This window comes from Jaculus jaculus, chromosome 9 (genome assembly GCF_020740685.1).
Source record: "Jaculus jaculus isolate mJacJac1 chromosome 9, mJacJac1.mat.Y.cur, whole genome shotgun sequence".
Lineage (NCBI taxonomy): Eukaryota > Metazoa > Chordata > Mammalia > Rodentia > Dipodidae > Jaculus > Jaculus jaculus.
The window spans coordinates 76,374,006-76,399,061 of record NC_059110.1 but is presented as its reverse complement, the minus strand read 5'-3'; the positions used below and the strand labels follow the sequence as shown (position 1 = coordinate 76,399,061).

The 25,056-nt window shown below is 40.7% G+C and overlaps 2 protein-coding genes, 1 non-coding gene and 1 pseudogene across 11 annotated transcripts; 3 read left to right on the top strand and 1 right to left on the bottom strand.

Annotated features, from left to right (window-relative positions):
- Positions 1-439: 439 nt before the first annotated feature.
- On the bottom strand, positions 440-12,268 carry Mis12 (MIS12 kinetochore complex component). 8 transcript variants are annotated; one of them, XM_045158673.1, is made up of 4 exons: positions 11,994-12,268; positions 11,266-11,409; positions 7,846-7,935; positions 440-1,277 (listed from the first exon to the last, which is right to left on the bottom strand). In XM_045158673.1, exon 4 carries the CDS (start codon positions 1,240-1,242, stop codon positions 616-618), a length of 627 nt encoding a protein of 208 aa, XP_045014608.1. In that variant the 5' UTR covers positions 1,243-1,277; positions 7,846-7,935; positions 11,266-11,409; positions 11,994-12,268; the 3' UTR covers positions 440-615. The 8 variants fall into 8 exon arrangements, with proteins under 8 accessions (XP_045014608.1, XP_045014605.1, XP_045014609.1 ...); XM_045158670.1 differs by lacking the exon at positions 11,994-12,268 and adding an exon at positions 11,756-11,876 and having other exon boundaries at positions 11,266-11,515; XM_045158674.1 differs by lacking the exon at positions 11,994-12,268 and adding an exon at positions 11,756-11,872.
- On the top strand, positions 7,626-7,947 carry LOC101609031 (annotated as a pseudogene).
- Positions 11,914-23,199, top strand: Derl2 (derlin 2). Of its 2 annotated transcripts, XM_004666891.2 has the most exons (7): positions 11,921-12,587; positions 13,198-13,263; positions 15,421-15,494; positions 16,721-16,814; positions 17,613-17,808; positions 18,048-18,138; positions 22,716-23,199. In XM_004666891.2, the coding sequence occupies exons 1-7, from the start codon at positions 12,495-12,497 to the stop codon at positions 22,819-22,821; spliced, it is 720 nt and encodes a 239-aa protein (XP_004666948.1). In that variant the 5' UTR covers positions 11,921-12,494; the 3' UTR covers positions 22,822-23,199. The 2 variants fall into 2 exon arrangements, with proteins under 2 accessions (XP_045014603.1, XP_004666948.1); XM_045158668.1 differs by lacking the exons at positions 15,421-15,494; positions 16,721-16,814; positions 17,613-17,808 and having other exon boundaries at positions 11,914-12,587.
- Positions 20,075-20,200, top strand: LOC123463881. The gene has a single exon (XR_006639251.1). It is a non-coding gene; the product is annotated as a small nucleolar RNA SNORA26 (small nucleolar RNA).
- Positions 23,200-25,056: the final 1,857 nt, after the last annotated feature.

Here is a 25,056-nt window from a genome sequence, read left to right as displayed (position 1 = left end):
GTTGTTAATAAAAAATTAATTAACAAAATATTAGGTATAAGGCAGATTCTAAAACTACTATTCAAAATTGCTATAAAACCTAAGGGTCAATAAATAAATTTTACTACTGGGTATGTACTATGCTTCATGGGATCTGCTTTTTTGAGGTCCAAGGTGTTCTGCCAGAATAGTAAGTTGCTTAACACCATCAGAGCCTTAACCACATAAAAGAATTTTGGAAACAAAAACCTTCTTTCTTCTTTACCAAAGAGTAAAGTTATCTTTTTTGCCACTTGTGTCTTTCAACCAGTTACCAACTTATTCATGTTAAGTAAAGTCCCTGGCAAGGGCAAGCACTGGCTTGGCTGACCCTCCTGTGACAACTAGTCACCTGTTTAGTCCTTTTTGCACTTGATTTCATCTCAAGAGTAAATCAGTCATTGACAACTTTACAAATCTCTTTGGCTTCAACTTCACTTCTTTAATCATACATAAGCCACTGCTGAATCAAGAACCCTCCCACGTACTAGAGGGTCAAGCAGTACTTAGATACTTCAGGAAAAGAGGACAAAAAAAAGGAGATGTGAAGTGTAAGAGTGACAAAAACTATTGTTTTTAATATGCTCTTATTTTTTGCTATTGAGAAATATTATTCAATCTTTTGCTTTCCTGTTCCACAGTGTCTCTAATGTTCTGGAGTTTTCTGGAATTTTGAACCAAGGACACCAAACTCTCCCTAAAATCACTAGTCCCATGGGCTCTACCTATATTTTCAAGTTCATCAAACAAAGTCAAGGTCTCTTTAAGTTTAGCCTGAACAATTCTTTGCTCTTCTAACTCTGCAAGAAGGGCCTGCTTAGTACATAATTCAGTCTTATATCGCTCCTGTAACTCCTCAATTTCTTTCCGGAGAAGATGGAATTCTTCTTCAGTACAAGGATGTGTCTCTTGACACTTATCTTCAGGAAGCAGGATGTTTGCAGGAATACGCAAAATCAATTGCAAAAACAGCTGTTCCATTTTGCCAAAAAGGTTATCAAAACGTCCTTTCATGAAGCAAAGAAACTTCTCTGTACATTTACGAATCTGGATGGGGCTTATTTCACAGTCTGGGATGCCCTCCATTTTCTTCAGAATAACCTGTTCAACAGCCTGCATCACTTCAAACAGGTAGTCTTGAAAGGCAATGTAGATCCGAAGCAGGCAAGTTTGTGGTGTGAAGCCAAAGAACTGAGCCTCATAGGCCATAGGATCCACAGACATCTTGCTTTACTTTGCTGTTCTCAACTATGAACAAACTGCAAAAAAGAAAACAAATTAATTTGGGTAAAATCACCAGAGGAAACTAACAAACTACATTACAGACAGCAAATACACAAGGAAGCAAATGAAAACTAAGGACTTTGTGTTCCTTTGATGCCGGATGTTACTTCTAGACTTAATGTTTCCACAAAAAATATAAACCCTGTCCTCTCTGAGGCTCTTTCCCTGTGGTAGAAGAAATTTGACAGAGAAAAGACCCTGTTGATGCTCTAAAGCCCATTTGTCCTAAGGCCATATCCTGCTTTACAGTTTCTACTTTATCTGCCTTTACCATGGAGACAGCATGACCCTTGCCAATCTATGCAGTACACCCTGCTTATAGTATGTTATCTAGTTAGTGTAGTCATAGGCAACTGCCCTGAGCTTCTGTATTTTTCTGCTCATAGTACCCAGTTACACAGCCCAGAAGTTTAAACCACCAATAACGTGAAGAAGTCAAGGTGATGTCAAACTGCTTGCCATATGGCCCCAGTACTCAAGACTTTGGAAGTTATTCCATGTCAACATGAGTAAATCTGATTCTCCACTCTGCCTATGGTACCTAATTTATGAGAAATATTTTCCTGCAACATCACTACTTCTTACTGTTCATTTTTCTCACTTCTCATTTATTAAAGACTTAGGCACACAGCCCACTCTTGGAAGTTATCTTGGATACCTTTAAAACATATGACATTTTTATTTTTGTTTTAATTCTTGATTATTTATTTATGAGAGAGAATGGGCATGCCAGGGCCTCTAGCCACTGCAAATGAACAAACTCCAGATGCATCACCATGCACATCTGGCTTTATGTGGGTTTTAGGGAATCCAACCTGGGTCCTAAAGCTTCACAGGTAAGTGCCATAACTACTAAACCATTTCTCCAGCCCTCCTCTATTTTTTTTGTCTTTATTTAAATATATTTTTTAAAGATTTTATTTTTATTTATTTGAGACACAGGGGGAGGGGAGAGAATGGGTATGACAGGGCCTCCAGCCACTGTAAACTCCAGATGCATGTGCCATCATGTGCATTTGGCTTATATGGGACCTGGAGAATCGAACCTGGGTCCTTAGGTTTTGCCAGCATGTGCCTTAACCACAAAGCCATCTCTCCAGAGGTGGCTTTTTGTTTTGTTTTTTGAGGTAGGGTCTCACTCTAGTCCAGAGCTGACCTGGAAATCAATCTGTTGTCTCAGGCTAGCCACAAACTCCTGGTGACCCTCCTACCTTTGCCTCCTGTGTGTTGAGACTAAAGTCCATGGCCAGCCAACCTTTATTGGGGGGAAGATGTATTTCGAGGTAGGGTCTAACTCCAGCCCAGGCTCATCTGAAACTCATTCTGTAGTCCCCGGCTGCCTTGAACTCACAGAGATTCTCCAGCCTGAGTGCTGGGATTAAAGGCAAGCACGACCACACACAGCCAACCTTTTTTTTTTTTTTTTTTTGGTTTTCGAGGTAGGGTCTCACTCTAGCCCAGGCTGACCTGGAATTCACTATGGAGTCTCAGGGTGGCCTCAAACTCACAGCAATCCTCCTACCCCTGCCTCCTGAGTGCTGGGATTAAAGGCATGCGCCACCACGCCTGGCTAACCTTTTTTTTTTTAAGGCAAGGTTTCACTCTAGCCCAAACTCATAACAATCCTACTACCTCAGCATCCCTCCAGAGTGCCGGGATTATATGCATGCACCATCATGTCTAGTACACTCAGTTTCCTGAACCTCAATAATTTACTTGTTTTTTTCCTTTGGAGAACTAGGTAGCCCAGGTTGGCCTCAATTTCTTGATCTCCCTGCCTCAGCCCACCAAGTGCTAGGACTGCAGGCATGCACCATCACACCTAGCTCATCTGCATTATTCTAAGCACCTAGCTCTTGACACTTATAACCCTCTCCCTAACAGCTCCTTCTTTTAATTTATTTATTTTGGTTTTTCATGACAGTGTTTCCCTCTAGTTCAGGCTGACCTAGAATTCACTGTGTGGTCTCAGGCTGGCCTCAAGCTCAGAGAACTCAGTGATCCTCCCATCTCAGCCTCATGAGTGCTGGGATCAAAGGTGTGCACCACCTCCTATGCTCTTCTAATTGCCCTTTATATACTTACACTGCACCTTAGCTTTCCATGACTTTTGTGATGGTTTGAATGGATGCCCCCCAGTAGATTATTTTAGTAAAAGCTTTAGATCTCCAGCCACCTGTCACGTTAGGTGGATCTCAGGGTCCAGCTCTAAGGTGTGGAGGCAGGGCAGATCAGGAATTTCCACCCCAAGATAAGCAAAGTGCTGAAGATTTGCCTGGAGTTCCTGAAGGGTGCTTGCTTGTGGGGGTTATAGTGGGTTTTTTTTTGTTGTTGTTTGTTTTTTTCTGTATGTAGACCTGTGAAAGGGGGCCAACTTCCTCTGTCATTATGAAACATCCCCTGAATCTGTAAACTTCAATAAAGCCCTTTCTCCACAACTGTGCCTGGTTTGGAAGTTCATCACAGCAACATGAGGCTGACTGTAACAACTTTCTTGCTAGCAACCTCTCCTTCATTTCTTTATTTTTTAGGTCTCATGATCTATCACTTTATTTTTTAATTTTTTTTTAGGTTTTTTGAGGTAGGGTCTCACTCTAGCCCAGGATGACCTGGAATTCATTATGGAGTCTCAGGGTGGCCTCAAACTCATGGCAATCCTCCTACCTCTGCCTCCCAAGTGCTGGGATCACGCCCGGCCTGATATATCACTTTAAATACCCTATTGTCCTCAATTCCCTTATCTTCCAACCTAGCCACCTGAAAAGAAAAAACCTAATTAGAAGAGCAAGCCTTTTACCATGACTTACTTCATGGGTCCAAAAGGCATTCCTTTTAATTGTTAAAGGAAAATATAATTCCATCTCCCTGTCACTGTGTGAGCTTAACCTAAGTATCTTTGTCCTACCTGTAACAATATGCTCATCACAGAAATAAGTTTTACTCTCCTCCAAATAAAGACATTTAGGTAATACAAGCTGCTATTACCAGGTAAATTTTGGATAGGTTTTATGAAAGTATGAAGTGAATGGTATGGTCAAATCTTATGGGAAGACAAGATGCCATTACATTTGAAAACTGCTGGATGTATGGAACTGGGGAGATGGCTCAGCAGTTAAAGGCACTAGCTTAGAAATTGATGAATGTAATGATACAAAATAAGAGTGATTATAAGTGTGGCTATATAAGTAGGGCAGAATGTGTTTGTAGTCTTAAGATTTTTTCTTGGTTGAAATGATTTTTATTTCCTCAACACTTCCTATATTTTATGTTCCTAAGGTGTTTTCTTTTAAATCTTTATGTATTACACAAAGTGCACATGTGGAGGTCAAAGGACATCCTTGAGAATTGGTCTTTGCTTTCTACCTTGTTTGAGGCAGGGCCTCTAGTTCACGGCTGCTTAGACAGTAGCTGGTCTGTGAAATTCTGGGGAATTTTGTATCTCCACTCATCTTGCCATAGAAGGGCTGAGATTTAAGATGCTCTTGCTACCATATATGGCTTTACATGGGATCTAGGGATCCCAACCCAGGTACTCAGGCTTATATAGCAAGTGTTTTTTTTCCTCTGAGCCATCATCTCAGCCCCACTGCTATATAGTCTTAAAGTATACAGTGTACTTGCATTTTTATGTGGTTCATTTTATTATACTCAAGTTTATTTCAATGTTTTTTTAAGTTTTCTTATTTGTGAGAAAGAGTACAGGCATGTGCACGCAAGAAAGAGACAGAGAATTGGCATGCAAGGGCCTTAGCCACTACAAACAAATTCAACCCGTGTGCTATCTTGGGTGCATGTGCCACTTCTTGCATCTGGCTTATACAAGTTCTAGGGAGTCAAACGTGGGTCCTTTGGCTTCATAAGCAAGCACCTTAACCACTAAGCCATCTCTCCAGCCCTACTTCATTGGTTTTGATTGAAGTAGTCATCATATGCACACATTACTTAAAGGGTTCATTCTTGTGACAAACACCTATTTACTTCCCATTTTTGTTGTTTCTTTTTTTGTTTTGTTTTGTTTTGCAGTGCTGGGAATTGAACTCAAGGCCTCATGTAGGCTAGGTAAACATTCTTCTACCACGGAGCCACACTCTGTGCCCTGCTTGCAGCATCTTGCTAACCAGAAATGTTAGAAAGAACATTCTCTTGGGAACTCTTGAGGTGGTTCATTAGGCCTAGCATGCTCTTTTGGACAACTCATTTTCTTATTTATGTTCTTTCTCCCTTCCTTCCTTCCTTCCTTTCTTTCTTTGTTTTTGTTTTTCAAGGTAGAGGGTCTCAATCTAATTCAGGCCAACCTGGAATTCACTATGCAGTCTCAGGGTGGCCTTGAACTCACTGTGATTCTCCTACCCCTGCCTCCTGAGTGCTAAGGTTAAAGGTGGGTGCCACCACACCTGGCTGACAGCTCATTTTCTTTTCCTTTCCTGTTTTTAGGTTTTCTGACGTAGGGTCTTGCTCTAGCCCAGGCTGACCTGGAATTCACTATATATATACACATACACATATACATACATACATACATACATACATATTCAGGGAGGCCTCGAACTCATGGTGACCCTCCTACCTCTGCCTCCTGAGTACTGGGATTAAAGGCATGCGCCACCACGCCCAGCTCAACAACTCATTTTCTTATAGACAAACCCTTTAAACCATCTAAGGTTGCATGTACAAGAATTTATAATGTGGGGCTGAAGAGATGGCTAAGCTGGTACATGTAAGTATGATGACCTGAGTTCCAACCCCTAGCACCTACGCAAAAAGCAAGGCACAGCAGGACATGCCTAAGCTCTGGGAGCCAGGAAGAGGAGGATCCATAGGCTTGCTGACCAGCTTATTTAGCTGAATCAGTGAGCCAATAGGTGGAGAACACTGAGTAGCCATGTCAACCTCTGGCCTCCTCATATGCCATACCAAACACAAACACATATACCCCTATATACACACACACACAGTTTATCATCCAAATAGTAACAACAAAAATGACAGCATTTTTCTCAATACTAACAGTGTTCTCCTGATTTAGCTATTTCTCAAGTACATTTGTTCACTGCTAAGTGATCCAAACTTGTATGTTCTTCCCTAAGTGCCAGAGACTATATACTATATGGATCTATAAAACAAAACAGACTATGTTTAGAATGAATTCCAATCTACCTATAGTCAGAGTATTGCATTAAAATAAACTGTTCCTTTTTAAAAGTTTTCTTCTCTTTCTCTCTTTCTCTCAAATAAATGAATATTGTGAAAAAAGTTTTTGTTTGTTTGAAGGGCTGGAGAGATGGCTTAGGGGTTAAGGCATTTGCCTGTGAAGACTAAGGACCAAGGTTTGATTCCCCAATACCCACATAAGCCAGATGCACGGGGTGGCACATGCATCTGGAGTTCATCTGCAGTGGCTAGAGGCTCTGGCACACCTATTATATCTCTGCCTTTTTCTCCCTCTCCCCTTCTCAAATAGATAAATTAAATACTTAAAAAAATTTCTCATCTGGCTCCACTTCTATCAAGGCTTTTAACTTTTTAAGGTGATTTTCTTTCTTTCTTTCTTTCTTTCTTTCTTTCTTTCTTTTTTAAACCTCCCTCCATGCTTTCTGACCTTTTGGCTATGATCAAGCATGGACCTCCCTCCATTCATTCTCAAGCTCTCCTGAGACTTAAGTTCTTCCAGCTTTGTTTTATTTATTTATTTGAGAGCAACAGGCAGAGAGAGAAACAGAGACAGACAGACAATGGGTACACTAGGGGCTCCAGCCATTGCAAATGAACTCCAGATGCATACACCACCTTGTGCATCTGGCTTACGTGAGTACTGGGGAATTGAGCCTCAGACCAAGGTCCTTAGGCTTCACAAGCAAGCACTTAACCACTAAGCCATCTCTCCAGGCCCAAGTTCTTCCAGCTTTGGACAACAACTGCTTTGAGAAACAATAGTTACAGTAGTTGCCCCAGATCAAAATTAAAAAAATATTAGAACCTGTGTAGTATGGCTAATGCCTTCAATTTGACTTGGTTATAAAACTAAACCAAATTCCAGCCTTAGAAGACTAAAGAGGATAGCTGGTGAGTTCAAGGCCAGTCTGGGTTACAGTGGGACCTTGCCTCAAACAATGAAAACAAAAAGAAATTATGAGGGAGAGGGAGTGGGAGAAGCATTATTTTAGCAGCATCTATTCTCATTTAATCCTTCCACTGTTAGAGATTTAAAGTTATAGGAAATATTTTATACTTATAACTGATATGGATAAAGAATTGGTATTGAATTTATGCTTCAGAACAGATGTGAGATTTTATTGTTAATAAAAGAATGACCGAGGAAAAAAACCTATGGTAGCAGTGAAGGCCCTGATGCCATGTATGTCAAATTAGCATCTTCTGATGGGCATGGATGGATTTATTGTAAAAAGATAACATGCACTAACATCGGGAATAAAAGCAATGTTGAGTGGGCCAGGTCAGTTTGCTGAGAATGAATCCAATAAGGTCAATTTTAGAGAGATCCCTTCACACATGCTATCAAAAGTATGCATGTATTTTACTTACAGGGTTCATTACACTAACAGCTCCACCACGATTCTCAAATTCCCAATTGCACCTGAAACTGCACTGGAATTGCTGATGGCTGCCAATTTCCTATATTGTTAAATAAAATAAATTATAATAAACTGTTAATTTTTTCAGTATTTAATACCTGTAGTTCAGTTAGAATTTTTTCATATATAGCATGTTATCTGTGAGCAATTGGAACTACATTAGTTGCAAAGCATATTACCTTCTATTCTTTTGCACAGCAATCAGAGCTGGAATTTGTTTGCTATATTAACAAACTAAGGATGTTTTCACAAACCAAGAAATAAACAAATATGCCAATTCGTAGGTAGCTTTGCTTTGTCCTTTGGATATGACTTTTGAAATGATCACAGTGATATAGAAAATGCTGAAATATAAGCATAAACGAACATGTTCTAAAGGTTAAATACTGGGCTAAGTATTTTTATGTTTTTAGTGTTTCTTTTTTTAAAAAAAAACAGTTCTGATCTTATAGCCACTGATAGCATTACTAGAGTTATGTATATAATTACATGAAAATCATGTTTTAACTTAGCCCAAACAATGATTTTTTAAAAAATATTTTATTTATTTATTTATTTGAGAGACAGAGAGAGGAAGAGGCAGATAGAAACAGAGTATGGGCATGCCAGGGCCTCTAGCCACTGCAAACAAACTCCAGATGCACGAGCCCCTTGTGCATCTGGCTTATGTGGTTCCTGGGGATTCTAACCAGGGTCCTTAGGCTTCACAGGCAAACACCTTAACCACTAGGCCATTTCCCCAGACCCAAAACATTGATTTTTATAACTCAAAGAATAAGAATTGAAAATACTTATGTATTTTGATAAACTTGCAATATTGTTTAACTGTATCTTGTATTGTTAATGGCTAAAGTTTAAAGAACTTCATTCAAAAGCAATTTTGGAAGATTCCCAGATACAACTTCTGGAATAGTAACTGTTCAAACTATAGCAATGTGATCGGTAAGCAAATGATATAAGATTTCCTGTGCTTTGTGTGTTTTGGGCAGTCCAAAGTCCTACTTGTATTGGCTATAAAGCATCCTTTGCAGTTTTCATTCTCACCTTCATAGTCTCTGGGGATTACCTTCCACCTGTTCAAATGCGTTTAAAACACTCTTTATGAGCTTTATCTACATCATAAAAGCTACTTTTCTGAACTATTCCAGTCTTCCTCCATCAAACTGGAATGTTATAAAATATGAACAATGGAGAGATGCACTGAACACTGTGTAGTGCACTTAGATGTAGCTAGGAGTTATCTCCTATTACTGTATGTTCCAATAATCCGATACTGTAATCAGTGGGTCCCTGAAAACATATTAGGATGACATCAGTTTTTACATTAACCAGACAAAAATGCTGAAAACATTTTACAGCATGTCTGGCTTGGTATGGGAAAAGAAGCCCTGGAGTTTTAGTACTGTATCTTAGAGTAAGGGTTAAGTTTTTCCAGAAACTGAAGAAATTATAAACAAAAGTAATTTCCTCATGTACTTGCAGCATACTGAACATGGTTAAATGTAAGTATTGTCTATTTTTAGTAACTTAAGACATACTGGCACATGCTTTAGAAGATTCGGTAATTACTGCAGGATTATATTCTGGGACTGGAGGCACAGCACAGTGGTTGTGCTGGCTCAGCATCTGCACAGATCTCCCTTCCGTCAGTCTCCAGCTACTACTTACTGCCACTTGCCACTGAAATTATGTATTTCAAAAGGCAGTAACTAGCTGGGCATGGTGGCGCACGCCATTAATCCCAGTACTCCGGAGGCAGAGGTAGGAGGATCGCCGTGAGTTCAAGGCCACCCTGAGACTACATAGTGAATTCCAGGTCAGCCTGGACTAGTGTGAGACTCTACCTCGAAAAACCAAAAATAAATAAATTTTTAAAAAGGCAGTAACTAGAAGTCAAATTCAATTTTGACCAGTTTTGTAGGTTACTAATGTGTTAGACCCAGAACTAACTTTTAAGTTTAGAACATCAAAATTGCAACAGAGACTAGGCAAATTTGTATATCTTACAGCAAATGATACCTTTATGTTAATAAAAGTTGTATTGACTGAATAAACGATAAAATTGTCAGTGGATAAGTGATCATCAACTAATAGCTCTGCTAGTAATTGATTGAATAAAGTTAGCCCCCCACAGACAGACAGCAAGAAAAGAGAAACTTTTTTTTTAAGGGATTTGCAAGGTATTTGCTGGGCCGCAGAGTTTTACTCATAAATTATTTCACTAAATACTGCCAAAATGTTCTCAGACCATTTAGGCTTGCTTATTATACTCTCACTTGTAGTAGATGAAAATTTCTCATACTTTTGCTAACACTTGGTATTCAACATTTTAACTTTTGCCAAGTTGGTAGGTTTTAAATTGAATGTTTTTCCTTTAATGTTTTTCCTCCCTGCAATGAGGATCAAGCCAATGGCCTTCACAAGCTAGACAAACACCCTACCACTACATCCCTGGCCCTCCACTATATTCTTCACAAGCTAGGCAAATACCCTGCTACTGCATCTCATCTAGACTCATCCTCTTTGGACACTGAAAGTGGAAATTACCTGCACCCACATTACATCTGTTTACAGTATGATAATCTTTCTTAGGAGACAGGAATAAAATTTTCATTATTCCAGTTTGTTGGTTGTCCATTACAAACTACTGAAAAGACAGATCAACTTAGGAAAGTATTAGCAATTTGCACCTTTAATTCTCTAAAACTTTTGTCTCAGTTTCCGTCAATCCTAGATTGCTGTGTCATGATATGTAGCCAATTCCAATCAAGCCCTAAATTGAAAACAAACTTCCAGTTCTCAGAAAAGTCTCAATCTTATCATTCTTCACTATGAAACACTGCCAAACCTTTCTTGAGGTAGCAAGCAGTAAACCTGTAGTATTTTAGCAACAAGACTGTTAAGATTTTGCCTTCTGTGAATTACTCATTCACCACCACCCCACCTCTACCTTGCTTTGCTATCCAGGCTGGCCTAGAACTCTAGGACTCATGAAATCTTCCTGTCTCAGTCTCCCAAGTGGTTAGGACTACAGGCACATGCCACAGCACCCAACCTTGTATTATTTACCTTTCGTTTTAAATATTTTAGAGAAAAAGAGGCAGATAGACAGAATGGGTGTGCCAGGGCCTCCAGCCACTGCAAATGAACTCTAAATTCAGGCGCCACTTTGTGTATCTGGCTTATGTGGGTTCTGGGGAATTGAACCTGGGTCCTCAGGCTTTGCAGGCAAGCACCTTAACCGCTAAGCCATCTCCCCGGTCCTTATTTAACTTTTAATTCCATTCTCTCCAGCCGTTTACTTAGTTCCTCCTTCATACTATCAGACTTGATGCTCTCACTCTATTGTTCCATAATGTTTTAATGTTACCTTCACTTTGCTGGGACAAAACATCCGACCAAAAGCAGCTGATGGGAGCAAAGAGTTTAGTTTGACTTAGGCTGGAGGGGAATCTTCATGATGACAGGAGCAGAGGCTGTCTACCACAATCTTGCCACAGGAGGTGGAAAATAACTGCAAAGAGGTAAGCCGGTCTCTGACAAGCGGAAGCTGGCTGTAACACCCCAATGCCCTTCTCCAGCAACACACCTCCAGGAAGCTGTACATCCCAAACTGCCACCTGCTGAGGATCAAGCATTCAGAACCCATGAGTTTATGGGGGAATGTCTGGTTCAAACCACCACACCTTCTAACTCACCCAATAATTATACTCCTCCAGCCACGATGAGTCTAGTGTTTGCTCTAACCAAAGCAACTTCTACCCCCCCCACCGCACCTCGCCAAGCACAGCACGAGCATCCCCTAAGGGCCAGTTCTAATGCACGTCCCTCCTGTCATTCCCATCAATATCATCTACCACCTCGGCAGAATCTCTCTGCAGGCAGGATGAGATTTCCAGGCCATCTCGGCGAGTTTCAGGGGACCACACTGAACAGGGAGCGGCTTCCCTCCAGCTCCGAGCTCCCGTCGGGCCCTGCGGCCCCGCTGCATGCCGGGACCTATCGGTTCTTATTTTCGGTCAGGCCGCTCTGGCGCCCCTGCGGTAACAGTCCAGTCCCGCTCCTCCTCAGAGAAACCGCTGCCCGGCGAGCACCTACCGTGGCGACGCTGGGGATGAGAGAGGCGACCGCACCCGCGCTTCCCACCACCTCCTTCCAAACCCCAGCTAGCTGCCCGACTTGGGCGGCGACGCCCGGTTCCTCCACGCTCCGACCAATACGCGCCTCAGCGAACGAACTCCGAGGCGGGACGGTATCGCGCTTCTGATTGGCAGGCCGTGGGGGTCGCCGCAGGGGACAGCACGATTGGCGAGGGAAAAGAGGCCAGGAGGAAAAAGCTAGCTGTGGCCCGCGGGGATTGGCGGGAGGAAACGGTACTTTCTTTCTTCGTTGGTGAGCAGAGAAACACGGTTTGGACTTACGGGAGGGAAGATGCAACTCGTGATTGGTGGGTGAGCGGTCCTGGGGGCTCCAGCGATTGGTAGTTGGCCAGTCGCGCGTCACTGATTGGACAGTAGCGGGGAAGGCTGAAGACAGAAGCACTCAGAGCCCGCCCCACAGCCTGGCGGAAGGGGAAGGGGTCCGGCGGTGGTGGGGAAGATGGCGTACCAGAGCCTGCGGCTGGAGTACCTGCAGATCCCACCCGTCAGCCGCGCCTACACCACCGCTTGCGTCCTCACCACCGCCGCAGTGGTGAGCAGCCGTAACTCCAGGCTCTCCTTTTTCAGGCCGGATATCATTGAATCTTCAGAAAACTTGGGGTTTGGGCCTCAGAGACGCCCACAGGGTCTGGTCCCAGGGGTGGATGAAGACATCCAGGGCCAAATTTCGGGTTCGGGATCACCCCAAAGGGTCCTAACCTAGTGAGCTGAGATGAGAGTGTTCCTCTGTGAGGGCTAAAATCCCGATGTACAGTGGGTCAGAGCTACGGGAGCCGCCCACCCGAGAAATGTGTCCCAAAGCTGTAGCAGTGGTACAGTGATACCAAATGTGGGAGACCGACAGAAATCTAGAATTGTCTGGAAGCATCTTAAAGTAAGAGTGTCTGTGGAAATAGCTGCTTTTATTTGTCCTGTACCTAAATACCACCACCTGTCTTTATGTCATTCTCAAATATTGCAACATAAAACTTGCTTTTTGTTAGGTATTGAGACTACAAAGAAATGTATGAATTCTAACGAATCTCTTGGGAGCCTCTTACTCTGGCTGACAAAAAATGCACAAAGTAGTTCAGGCTAAATGATTTAGAAATTTTTAAACTTGTTGCTCTTTTGTAAATGCTGAAATTTCATTTCTATTTCAGCAGTTGGAATTGATCACACCTTTTCAGTTGTACTTCAATCCTGAATTAATTTTTAAACACTTTCAAGTAAGTACTTTGGCAGCCATGATAAATGTTTACATGTCTTCTTTATTGTTTAGTAGCAAAAATTCTGCCCAAAACTATCGAAAATAATTCTTTGGGATTTTTATTATTATTATTGGGAGTATTTGAGTGTCTCATGTGGAGAAATGATTCTGCAGCCTGGTTGGACTTCAAAATCAGAGAATTCTTAAGATTTTAAGTTTTTCATCATATCCCAAATGACAGTTGTCAAGGGTGAAGCTGAATGTGATGCTGCATGTCTCTAATCCCAGTGACAGGCAGACTGGGGTAGGAAGATCACTAGTTTTAGGCCAAATTGGGCTGAAAGATCCCATCTCAAAAAAAAAAAATTTTTTTTTTTTAACTTTGGTTTTTGAGGGAGGGTCTCACTAGCTCAGGCTGACCTGGATTTCCCTATGTAGTCTCAGGCTGCCCTCTAACTCACGGGGATCCTCCTACCTCTGCCTCCCAGTGCTGGGATTAAAGGCGCCGCCACCATGCACCTCAAAAAAAATATTTTTAAGGGTGGGAATTTAGAATTCATCTTTGTTATTTCATATCCTCCCTCCCTCCCTCCCTCTCTCTGTGTGTGTGCTTGCTTGCATGTGGGTGTGGGTGCATGGGTGTGAAAGCAGAAAGGTCACTCTTCGGGGACTCCATCCACTTTTTTTGGGGGGGTTACCAATTAGGCTAGACTGGCCGACCATTGAGCCCCAGGAGTCAGCTTGTCTCTACCTCCTCAATGCTAGAATTACAAGCATATGCTATCACCCCCAGCATTTTTACATGGGTTCAGGGGATCAGACTGGTTTTCACGCTTGCAAAATGAGCACTTTACCCACTGAACTATCTCTCCAGCCTATCTTTTATTTTTAATATGGTTTTGATGCATTTTTCCTCTATTTGAGTATAAGTGGTTTGGAATAAAGGTTTTATGGCTATAATTCCAGCATTCAGGAGGCTGAAATAAGAGGAAAGTTTGAGGCTAGCCTGGGCTGTATAGCAAGACCCTATCAGAAAACAAGATGGGGATATGGTTCATTGGATAAAGTGTTTGCTACACAAGCATGAGGACAGGTCTTGAGATCCCCAGCACCCACATAAATACCTGGTGTGCATGGCAGCCCATCTGTAATTCCAGTACGACTGGATTGTTAAGTCAAAGTGGAAAGCTCTGAGTTCAAGTGAGAGACCCTACCGCAATAAATGAAATAGAGACCAATTGAGGCAGACACCCAATGTCAACCTCTAACCTCTATAACTACAAGCCAACGAGTACAGACCTACACACAAAAACAGTAATGACAACAAAACAATAACAAAACTAGAGTTATTATTGTGATTTGACAGTAGACTGACCAGTTAGCTGCCCTGGGAGTCTCAGAGAATAGTCTTATTTTGTCCATTCACCACCCACGTACACTCACCACCATTGGTAATCTTCATGATCCAGCTCATAAGCACAATTCTGATAGTGTAGAGATCAGATCATACTAACACAAATCTGAAAGGCCGTCATCTAATTCTTTGTATGTATGTGTGTGTGGTTGTAGCACAGCCTCAGTTGTCATTCTTCAGGTGCCATCCACCCCTCCTCTGCACCCCCCAGGTAGGGTCTCACTTCAGCTCAAGCTGACCTGGAATTCACTAAATAGCCTCAGGGTGCCCTCAAACTCGTGGTGATCCTCCTACCTCTGCCTCCCCAGTGCTGGGATTAAAGCTGTGCACCACCATGCCCGGCTTGCCATCCATCTTTTTGAGACAAGGTCTCTCTTTGGCCCAGTAGGCTAGACTAGCTGGCCAGCAAGACCCAGGAATGTGCCTGTCTTTGTCTTCCAAGTGCTGGGATTACATATGGGTGCCACCACACTTTGCCTTTAATGTAGGTTCTGGGGGTCCACTGAACTATCTCTCCTCCCCCATTTTCTAATTCTAAAATAATACATTGGTGTTTTTAGATTGGAGTGTGAGGAAGTCTCTTTCCAAATAATAAAAAAGAGATGCATTTTTTTCCTGCTCTAGGATGATCAGACAGACTGTAATTAAAGTAGATAAAACATCATGGTCATAGGATGTCTTTTTTTGTCTTAATTTGGAATTGTTTCCTGTTACCATATTTTGATTGATCCATCTTTCTCTTGAATTTTTTTTCCCTTACAGATATGGAGGTTAATCACCAATTTCTTATTTTTTGGCCCAGTTGGATTCAATTTTTTATTTAATATGATTTTTCTGTATCCTTTATTAAGTGGAATCAGCATCTAAACTGTAGATTCACTTAGGATATACAGTAAGTTGAAACTGTTAATCCTGTTTATATGTGATAACATTTTAGCTCTTACTTCTGAATAAATGCTGAGTATATCAATAAGGTAGTGATGTTTTGACAGAATTATATGGAAAGTTCCAACTGTAAAAAATATTAGATCTGGGTGTAGTTATACACATCTTTAATCCCAGCATTTGGGAGGATCTGTGTGAGTTCAGGGCCAGCCTGAGCTACCAAATTCCAGTACAGCCTTGGCTAGAGAGTTGAGTGAGACCCTACTTCAAAAAATAAAAAAGATATTAGTTCCCATAAGTTGCTTACAAATTATCAACAGAGGGTAGATGTGATTTAATTGTACATACTGTGGAATAACATCAGTAGGCACGGAATGGTAAAACACAACCTAAATGAATATAGTAATAATGGCATTTTGCCACAGATTTGAGAACAAGTTCATGAGGAATGGGTAACTTCAAATTTTTACTTGCTGGTTCTACTGGGAAAAAAAGATACTGAGTGCTATAATATCTTCTGGGCTTGCCATGTTCAGGTTTGTTGAAAGACTGGAAGAGCTATGCTTTGGTCAGATGGAAATTGGTGCCACTGAGCTGGGCATTCTTCTACCCCTACCCTCTGGATTAGAGGGGAATTGCAGTTTAATTCATCTGCAGTGGACAGAGGGTCTTGAAGAATGACAGGTCTCCTGTCCTAAAATTGATTCTTAGGTCTTCTCTATAGCATGTCACTTTGGTAAGTTTTTAATAAAAGTTTTTCATCACATTGCAGTTGACTGAGGTATGTTTAACCTGCCTACCATGGAAAAAGTTTTTTACATAAGGCTTCCTTACGAGGAGCATTTCCTTTAAATTGGATCATGGAAAAGAAAAGATGTGCAGATTAAGGTGTGTCTGAGCATGAGAAAGGCAATATTACAATCCAAAAGGATTTGAATATGACTGAAAGCATGTATATGAGTATGTGAATTAGTTCTCCAGCCAGGGACAGTTTTTGAAAAATATGATGCTAGTCTTGACCTTGCCTAAATGTAATGACATTTCCATTCAAGCATTCTTACAGAAATGAAAGCTTGTTGACTGTTTACATGTAGTGTGGAGCTCAAGAACACTTTAAGTGCTTTACATTTTCTTCATGCTTGTGTGCTTAATATATTTTCTTAACTTGGAACTTAAGATACCGTTACTGTCGAATGTTAGAAGAAGGCTCTTTCCGAGGTCGGACAGCAGACTTTGTATTTATGTTCCTTTTTGGTGGATTCTTAATGACTGTATCCTTTAACAAGTAGAATACAGGAAAATGTTTAAGAATAGACTAGATAATCACTAAATAATCTGAAGTGATTAAAATAGATCTCCAGATTGTGGTTTCAGGGCACTCCCATATATTTTACAATATACTTTGGCAGCTCTCCAAGCCTGGAGGTTGGACAGAATGCTCTTCTGTGGGCAAGGCAGAGGAACCTTTAACCCAGGTGGGTTACTAGAAGCATCTCAACTATGTCATTGTTGATGGGTATACTTCACTTTTAAACTAAGTTGGTTCAATATATATTTAGTCACTATTATAACTTACAGAACATCTTAAGAAGAAAAAGCATTGTATTAAGTAAAATAGACCTGAACATGGTACCCTGTGACAAGATGGTCTTGTTCCAGTTAGCATTATTTACCATAAAGTCGCTATTAATGAGTGAGCTATACTATAATTGTTGATCAAGGAATTAACATTTTCCAAAACAGCAAGAACTTTATGAAAGCAGAATTTTTGTTTGTAGTAGCTACAGTCCACTTTGTGTATCTGGCTTTCCATGGGTACTGAGGAATCAAAACTGGACTGCTTTGCCATCTCTTCAGCCCTGTAGTAGCCACAATCCAGATGATATAACCTCCCAAACCAATTTTTGCCTGGCTGCTCTAGATAGTTAATTTCAGGCTTTTCTTCTGTTGTAGAAATGTAGCTTTTCAACCTTTCTAACCCAAACTTTGGTTAAAATATAACCCTGAGCTCTCTTGCTCAGTCTTTTTTTGCTGTCAGTGTTGATATTTTCCTTAACAGTATCTGTAAGCTCTTTGGGTTGTTTGTGAGCTTAGTCTTCTTGGGCCAGGCCTTTACAATAATGCTGGTCTATGTGTGGAGTCGGAGGAACCCGTATGTCCGCATGAACTTCTTTGGACTTCTCAACTTCCAGGCACCCTTTCTGCCATGGGTGCTCATGGGGTTTTCCTTGTTGTTGGGAAACTCAATCATTGTGGACCTCCTGGGTAAGAGTCTTGACACTATTTTTTCCACTATGCTACCTGTTAATTTGTTTTGTCACTATCATGTTTATCCTATTTGGCCGTCATAGATAGCTATTTTAAGATTATTTGCTGGTGATAACTTCAAGACTACTATTCATTAATTTTAATAATCATGCTGATATTTATTGTGAATAACAAAAAAGTTGATAGGTCCACTTAAAATTTTAATCTTCTCCTTTATCCTTTACTTTTGACTCTAGGTATTGCAGTTGGACACATATATTTTTTCTTGGAAGATGTATTTCCCAATGAGCCTGGCGGAATAAGAATTCTGAAAACACCATCTATTTTGTGAGTATTTAACTCCATGTTCAAGTTCCTTATAGACACAGCAGGACAGGACCTGTGATCTGAGTTTTCTTGGGGCTCTCATATCTTCTAGTACACATAGACCAATAAATATTTGTAGATTGGGCAACCTGGCTGCAGTTGGGGAGCTTGGATTGGGTGGAAGTAGGCAGTGCCAGAGTTGTGACAAGAGTGGCTGTTAACAGCTGGGGATATCATGGGGTGACTTGGCAACTATTATCCTGGATGACCACTAGAAGAATTTCCTGTCTCAAAGAGGAGCCTGCTTTTACTTTCACTTCTGTCCCTTTGTCCAGCACTCTAATCCAGAATATTTATTTTCTTGAGTACTTTAGTATGCTTAACAGTTTAATATTTATTTATATATAACAAAATACACAAATTTGCTGGGTGTGATGGTACACACCTTTAACCTTAGGACTTGGGAGGCAGAGGTAGGAGGATTGCTGCGAATTCAAGGCTACCCTGTGACTACATTGTGAATTTCAGGTTGGCCTGGGCTAGAGTGAAAAAAGAACCAAAGCCGGGCATAGTAGTGCATGCCTTTAATCCCAGCATTTGGGAGGCAGAGGTAGGAGGATTGCCGTGAGTTCCAAGCCACCCCAAGACTCCATGGTGAATTCCAGGTCAGCCTGGGCTAGAGTGAGACCTTACCTCGAAAAACAAAACAAAACAAAAACAACCAAAAACATAATTTAAGTGTCAACAATGAATTTTATAAATATACATACTCATGTAACCCAAACTGTCAAAGTAATGAGTGCCAATAACCACAAAGTTTCCCTGATGTCCTTCCTTGTTAATAATTGGTGCTATGCCACAGGAAACAATTGCTGTTCTAAATTTGATCCTACATAGATTAGTTTTCCTATTCTGCAACTTCATAAGAAGAATTGTGCACTATGCATGTAGTTTTTTGTTTATTTTTTCGAGAGTGACAGACAGAGGAGGAGGAGGAACAGAGAGAGAGAGAGAGAATGAGTGCGCCAGGGCTTCCAGCCACTGCAAACAAACTCCAGATGCATGCGCCCCCTTGTGCATCTGGCTAACGTGGGTCCTGGGGAACCGAGCCTCAAACCAGGGTCCTTAGGCTTCACAGGCAAGCGCTTAACCACTAAGCCATCTCTCCAGCCCATAATTTTTTGTATAATACTTTTTTAAAACTTTATTTTTATTTATTTGAGAGAGAGAAGGAGAAAGAGAATGGGCACACCCGGGCCTCTACCCACTGAAAACGAACTCCATACACATCTGGCTTACATGGGTCCTGGAGAGTCAAACTGGGATCCTTTGGCTTTGCAGGCAAATACCTTAACCACTAAGCCATCTCTCCAGCCCTCTTTTGTATAATTCTTATTTTAAAACATCTGTGTTATATATAAGTAATTATTCTACTTTATGGCTGAGTAGTATTCATTTCTAGGAATATACCATTCCTTTTCCCTATCTATTCCATCCTAGGACTATATCATTCCTTTTCCACACACACACCTCTGACAGAAATGTGCTCATCTTTTACTGGTGCACTTGTATTTACTGTTCATTTGTAAGAATAAAAGCTTCTTTTGAAATAAAAATGCTTATTCTGACTCATACAGAAAGCACAAGTTTTCAGATATTTTCTACTCATCAGCTGTGGGCAAATTCAGTTAGAAGTATGATTCCTGAAGCTAAAGAATGGCTCAACAGTTAAAGATGCTTGCTTGCCTAGGTTTGATTTCCCAGTATCAGTGTAAAGCCAGATGCACAAAATGGCACATGTGTCTAGAGTTCAATTGCAGTGACAAAATGCCTTGGCACCCTAGTACACACACATTCTCTTTTGTGAGTAAAAAGTAAAATGTGTGAATGCTAATAGATGAAATTACTTTCATGGCTCATTCTTGACCATTAAAATTTTAAATCAAAGTCCTTTCCTGTGCCCTTTTAAGGTTGGGACAGTACTTTGAGAGGCTAACACAGAAGGATAAAGGAAATGAACCTCCATAAAACCCAGATAAGAGATGGCAAACCTCCTCTCTGGATCCTGTCTGGAGTCACATGTTTCAAATAAGGAAAGAAAGAAAGCTGGGCATGGTGGCACATGCCTTTAATCCCAGCCCTTGAGAGGTATAAGTAGGAGAATCACTGTGAGTTCGAGGCCACCCTGAGACTATGTAGTGAATTCCAGGACAGCCTGAGCTAGAGTAAGACCCTACCTTGAAAAAAAAAATTAAGCTGGGTGTGGTGGTGCGTGCCTTTAATCCCAGCACTTGGGAGGCAGAGGTAGGAGGATTGCCATGAGTTTGAGGCCACCCTGAGACTACATAGTAAATTTCAGGTCAGCCTAAGCTAGAGTGAGATCCTACCTCAAAAAAACGAAAAACTAAAATAAATAAAATTTAGGGCTGGAGAGATGGCTTAGTGGTTAAGATGGTTGCCTGCAAAGCCAAAGGACCCAGGTTTGATTCCCTAGGACCCACGTAAGCTAGATGCACAAGGTGGCACATGCATCTGGAGTTTGTTTGCAGTGGCTAGAAGCCTTGGAGCACCCATTCTCTCTTTCTCACTGCCTTTTCCCCTCTCTCAAATAAATAAGAATTTTTAAAAAAATGTTAAACATAATTATATAAAAATAAAATGGCTGGGGAGATGGCTTAGTGGGTGAATTGCTTACAAGCCTGTGTACCTAAGTTCAGATCCCCAGATTCTCCGCATCTAGAAGCTGTGGTAGGCTTCTGTAATCCCAGCATGCTGATAGTAAAATGGGAGGCAGAAGCCGAGAGTTTCCCAGAAGCTCATGAACCAGCCAACCTGATGAACACAGCAGTAAACAGGAACAATGAGAGATCTTGCTTCAAATGAGGTGGGAGGCAAGGACAAACACCCAAAAATTGTCCTCTGACCTCCACAAATGTGTTGTAGCATTCATGTGACCATACACACATACATTCATACTCATTCTGAAAAATAATACAAAGTGAAAAACTTAATTAGATTGAACATGAAGTTTACCAAAACTCTTAGCCACTGTACACTTCAGTGCTCTTAAGTGCATTCATATTGTGCTCCCATCACAATTGTCCATAGAACTCTTTTCATCTTGCAGAACTGAAACTATCCTTTAACTCCCTATTCTCCTGCCACCCAGCAACCACTGTTCTATTTTTATGCCTTGGATCATACAGTATTGGTGACTGGCTTTTTCACTTAACATAATATTCAAAATTTATCTTTTGTCACATGAATCAGAATGTTCTTTGTGTGCATGAACACCAGGAACCTTAAACAAGTTAAGCACATGTTCTATCACTATTGCAACATCAGCTAACACTTCTCTTTTTTTTTTTAATTAGCTTTGTACTCAGTGAATACAATCAAGTTGGTACCATTGTTAGCCTCCTCCCTGTCCTCCACCCTCCTCTTGGACCTTTCTTGTTGGGGTGTATGGGTCATGCGTTGTGGGGTTAGCTATCAGTTATGGGTAGGAGGAAATGTCTCTGTATATCATGACCCGAAGTGTGGCTCTGACATTCTTTCCTCCCCCTCTTCTGCAAATTTCCCTGAGCCATGCTGGGTTTATTTTAGGTCTGCTTCAGTGATGAGGTCTTTGTAGCCTCTGTGTCTCTGGATATCTGGTTTGATAGTAGTTGGTTGTTCTCTGTGTCTATCTCCTTCACCCAGATTCTGCTAGTACAAGGTACACCAAGAAAGCAGCATTCTTGCTTGTTTCCCCAATTATTCTTAGTTTCAGCTGGGGCCCTTTTGAGGTATGACGGGGTGATTCTGTCCTTAGAATCTGCATGTATCTGAAAAAAAGAGAAGCAGATTTTCTTACAGAGAGAAAACTTAGCACCAGGTAAATGGGATAACCATTATTTTTTAGAGAGAATTTAATAGGTGTAGGCCTTCTTGTAGCCCAAGATTGGTGGAAGCTTGCTAATGGAGAGCGGGCTCATTTTTGGATATGGTAACCCTTCTCTTTTAAAAGTAATAGTTGATTATATATACATGCACAATATTTTTCCACATCTGTTGATGGATATTTGGGTGGTAACCTTTGTTAAGGTGAAATGTTAATGGTAAATGAAAATTGGTAGGAAACAGAAATATAACCTAACTTTTGTAACATTATTATTCTAAATACTAAAGCATTGACTGTACTTATTAGTATTCAGTATATTGTGCTCAGTGATATTTTCTACAACTAACTTATTTTTGGGTTTTGTTTTTTTTCAAGGTAGGGTCTCACTCTTGCCCAGGCTGACTTGGATCTCATTTTGTAGTCCCAGGTTGGCCTTTAACTCAAAGTGATCTTCTACCTCTGCCTCCCAAGTGCTGGGATTAGAGGTGTGTGCCACTTCACCTGCTTAATTTATTACTTTTGTAGCAAAATTAGTAAAATAGATACAAGTTAATATAAATGTTAAATAATTATGAACACCTTTTAAGTATGCTATCTGTCCAGTTGACAGGCAAAGGAAATGCTTGTCCATTGGATAAATGCTGTGATAATGAATTGACTGTATACTACTTTGGATCTAAGATGGCTCTGGGAGTGAATTCTGTCTGTCTTTTAGGAGGAGCATTTTTGATACACCAGATGAAGATCCAAATTACAATCCACTACCTGAAGAGCGTCCAGGAGGCTTTGCCTGGGGTGAGGGCCAGCGCCTTGGAGGTTAAAGTAGCCATGCTAATAATGAAATCCAGCTGAAAAGGACTCAGTGAAATGCCCATTGAGATTCTTTCATCTTTTGTTGCGAAAGTGTTGGGCACTTTCTGATTCCAGAAGCACTTTATGGAATGGTACACTGACTAATCCAGAAGTCATTTCCAGCAGTTTGCCAGTGGTTCCTCACTGTACTGGTATGACAGTGTAATCTCTTGGAGCCAAAAAACTGGAGAAACAGACATCCTGCTGCCTGTAATGAGTACTTGAGTTCTTGGCATAAATATGCAGGGCTTTTTCTTCCTCCTCCTCTTTGATAAACAAGGCCATGGTGTAAATGGAAGCTTCAGAGAGGACAAAATAAAACTAAGTTCCATCTCTCTCTCACTGTATTAAAGCCTTCGTGTGATCTTTTAAATTACGATAATGTATTCCAGCTCTCCTGCATAGGTCTGAGCTCAAGAGCAGTTTCCATGCCTGCTCTTCTGTCTTCACAGCTTTCAACTTGATGTCATTCAAGATTGGAAATTGGAAATCGGAAATCCATGGCTGCTGTGTACATCTGACTACTTTAGTACTAGCTTCAGTAGGAAGAAGATTGATTTTGGCCCTTCAGGTAGTTTGTTCTCTCATCTGGACATCACAAAGCTTCACTTCAGACCGCAGAAGAGACTGAAGGGAGGGTGATTCTCGTAGCAGCAGGGATTTGGCTGTGGGAAAGTAAACAAAAGGCTAATATGTTAGCATGCATTTCCCATTTAGAAGTATCCAGACTGGTAATGGCCACCATTTTGGAAAAACCATGGGAAGAAGAATGGGTAGCAGATAAACGAATGTTCTCTTGGGACTCTGGCCAGCTCATATTTGTCATTTGTCCATGAAAAGCTGGATATCCTCCTAGAGCCACGTGCCTGGTTCATGGTTCACCTTCCCAGTCGGGTAGAAATTAGGGTCCATGAAAGCAGGCATCTATAGCCAGGGATTCAATAAATACTTGTCAAAATTATGTCTTCCTTGGATCTCAGCAGTTATCCATTCATTCTTCTTAACCAGAACCCACAGGAATAAAAGTGATTTCTTTTTTCATTAGCAACATAAAGGCACAAGTCTCCCCAAATTACATTCTGTCCTATCTTGGTCAAGCATACTTTTCTAGAATGACATTTTCCTCAAAAATTGACATAGGCTTAATATGATGACATAATGGTCATTCTAAGTGGAAATTTTCAGATTGTTTTAAGGTAAAAGTGTGTGAATGTCTTTCTAAGTGGTATATGCATAAGTGATGGGTTTTATTGTTGGTGTTTTACATTAGTAACTTTGGATATGACTATTGCCATTTTATGGAAATTGGGTCAATAAGACTGCTTTTTTCCTAAGCTGTTCAAAAATCATTTTAAAGATTAAACGGCAATCTTAGAATGCATGATCCTTAAGAGATTCCTAAAATTGATCATTGGTCTTAAGAAAGCTTTAGCAGTGAATTTTTTTGGAATTTAAAAAATTGTTTGTGAGCTAAAAGTGGGTTTTTCTATATTTTATTCTCCCTGAGTTAATTTTAGGTTAGCCAGTTATAGGATTTTTGTGATAAAATTATCTAAACTCTATTTACTGACTGTTCATTTAAGTAGGCAATATCTGTACATATTAATGACTGGAAACACATTTTGAATGTATAGCCTAAAGGCACTCAATTACAGGTTTCTCTGATTTTATAGGATGTGAATTCCTACTGTCAGGATGCCCTGCCATGTTACTACACTGTGTCCTGGGCAGTGGTGATTTCAGTCAGTGACCTCTTAGCAATTTGGCCAGTCCATATCCACATCCCTGTGTAGTACCACAGAATCCTTGTCCTTACCCAGGCATAGGAAAAGTCCTCACTTCTTCCCTAGTTTACCTCTTAGCCTTGTTTCTTCCAGAACATAGTTCCTTTTCATAATGTGAGTCAAGTAAGAAATTAGATTTGATATATGAAATTTTGTGACTACTTAAGTTTACATACATGTATCTTGAGAGATCCCCGCAATCTCCCACAAATACCGAAAAGCACACCTAAGTAAGGGTTAGGATTTTGGTGGGGTTTTGTTGTTGTGGAAATACAGTATATGTTCATTTAAAAATAAATGGACATGAAAATTGCATCTCCCTAGGAGGTAAAATTTTATATTATATATTTTTTGGTGTGTTTTTTCACTTTGGATTTTTGTTTCTGTCTTCCACTTGTTCATTTTGTGTGTCATTTTTCT

Coding starts and splice junctions, on each gene's coding strand:
- Mis12 (XM_045158673.1), bottom strand. CDS start 1,242: ATGTCTGTGGATCCTATGGCCTATGAGGCTCAGTTCTTTGGCTTCACA.
- Derl2 (XM_004666891.2), top strand. CDS start 12,495: ATGGCGTACCAGAGCCTGCGGCTGGAGTACCTGCAGATCCCACCCGTC. Junction 12,588..13,197: donor TCCTCACCACCGCCGCAGTG/GTGAGCAGCCGT, acceptor TTTCTATTTCAG/CAGTTGGAATTGATCACACC. Junction 17,809..18,047: donor AATCATTGTGGACCTCCTGG/GTAAGAGTCTTG, acceptor TTTTGACTCTAG/GTATTGCAGTTGGACACATA.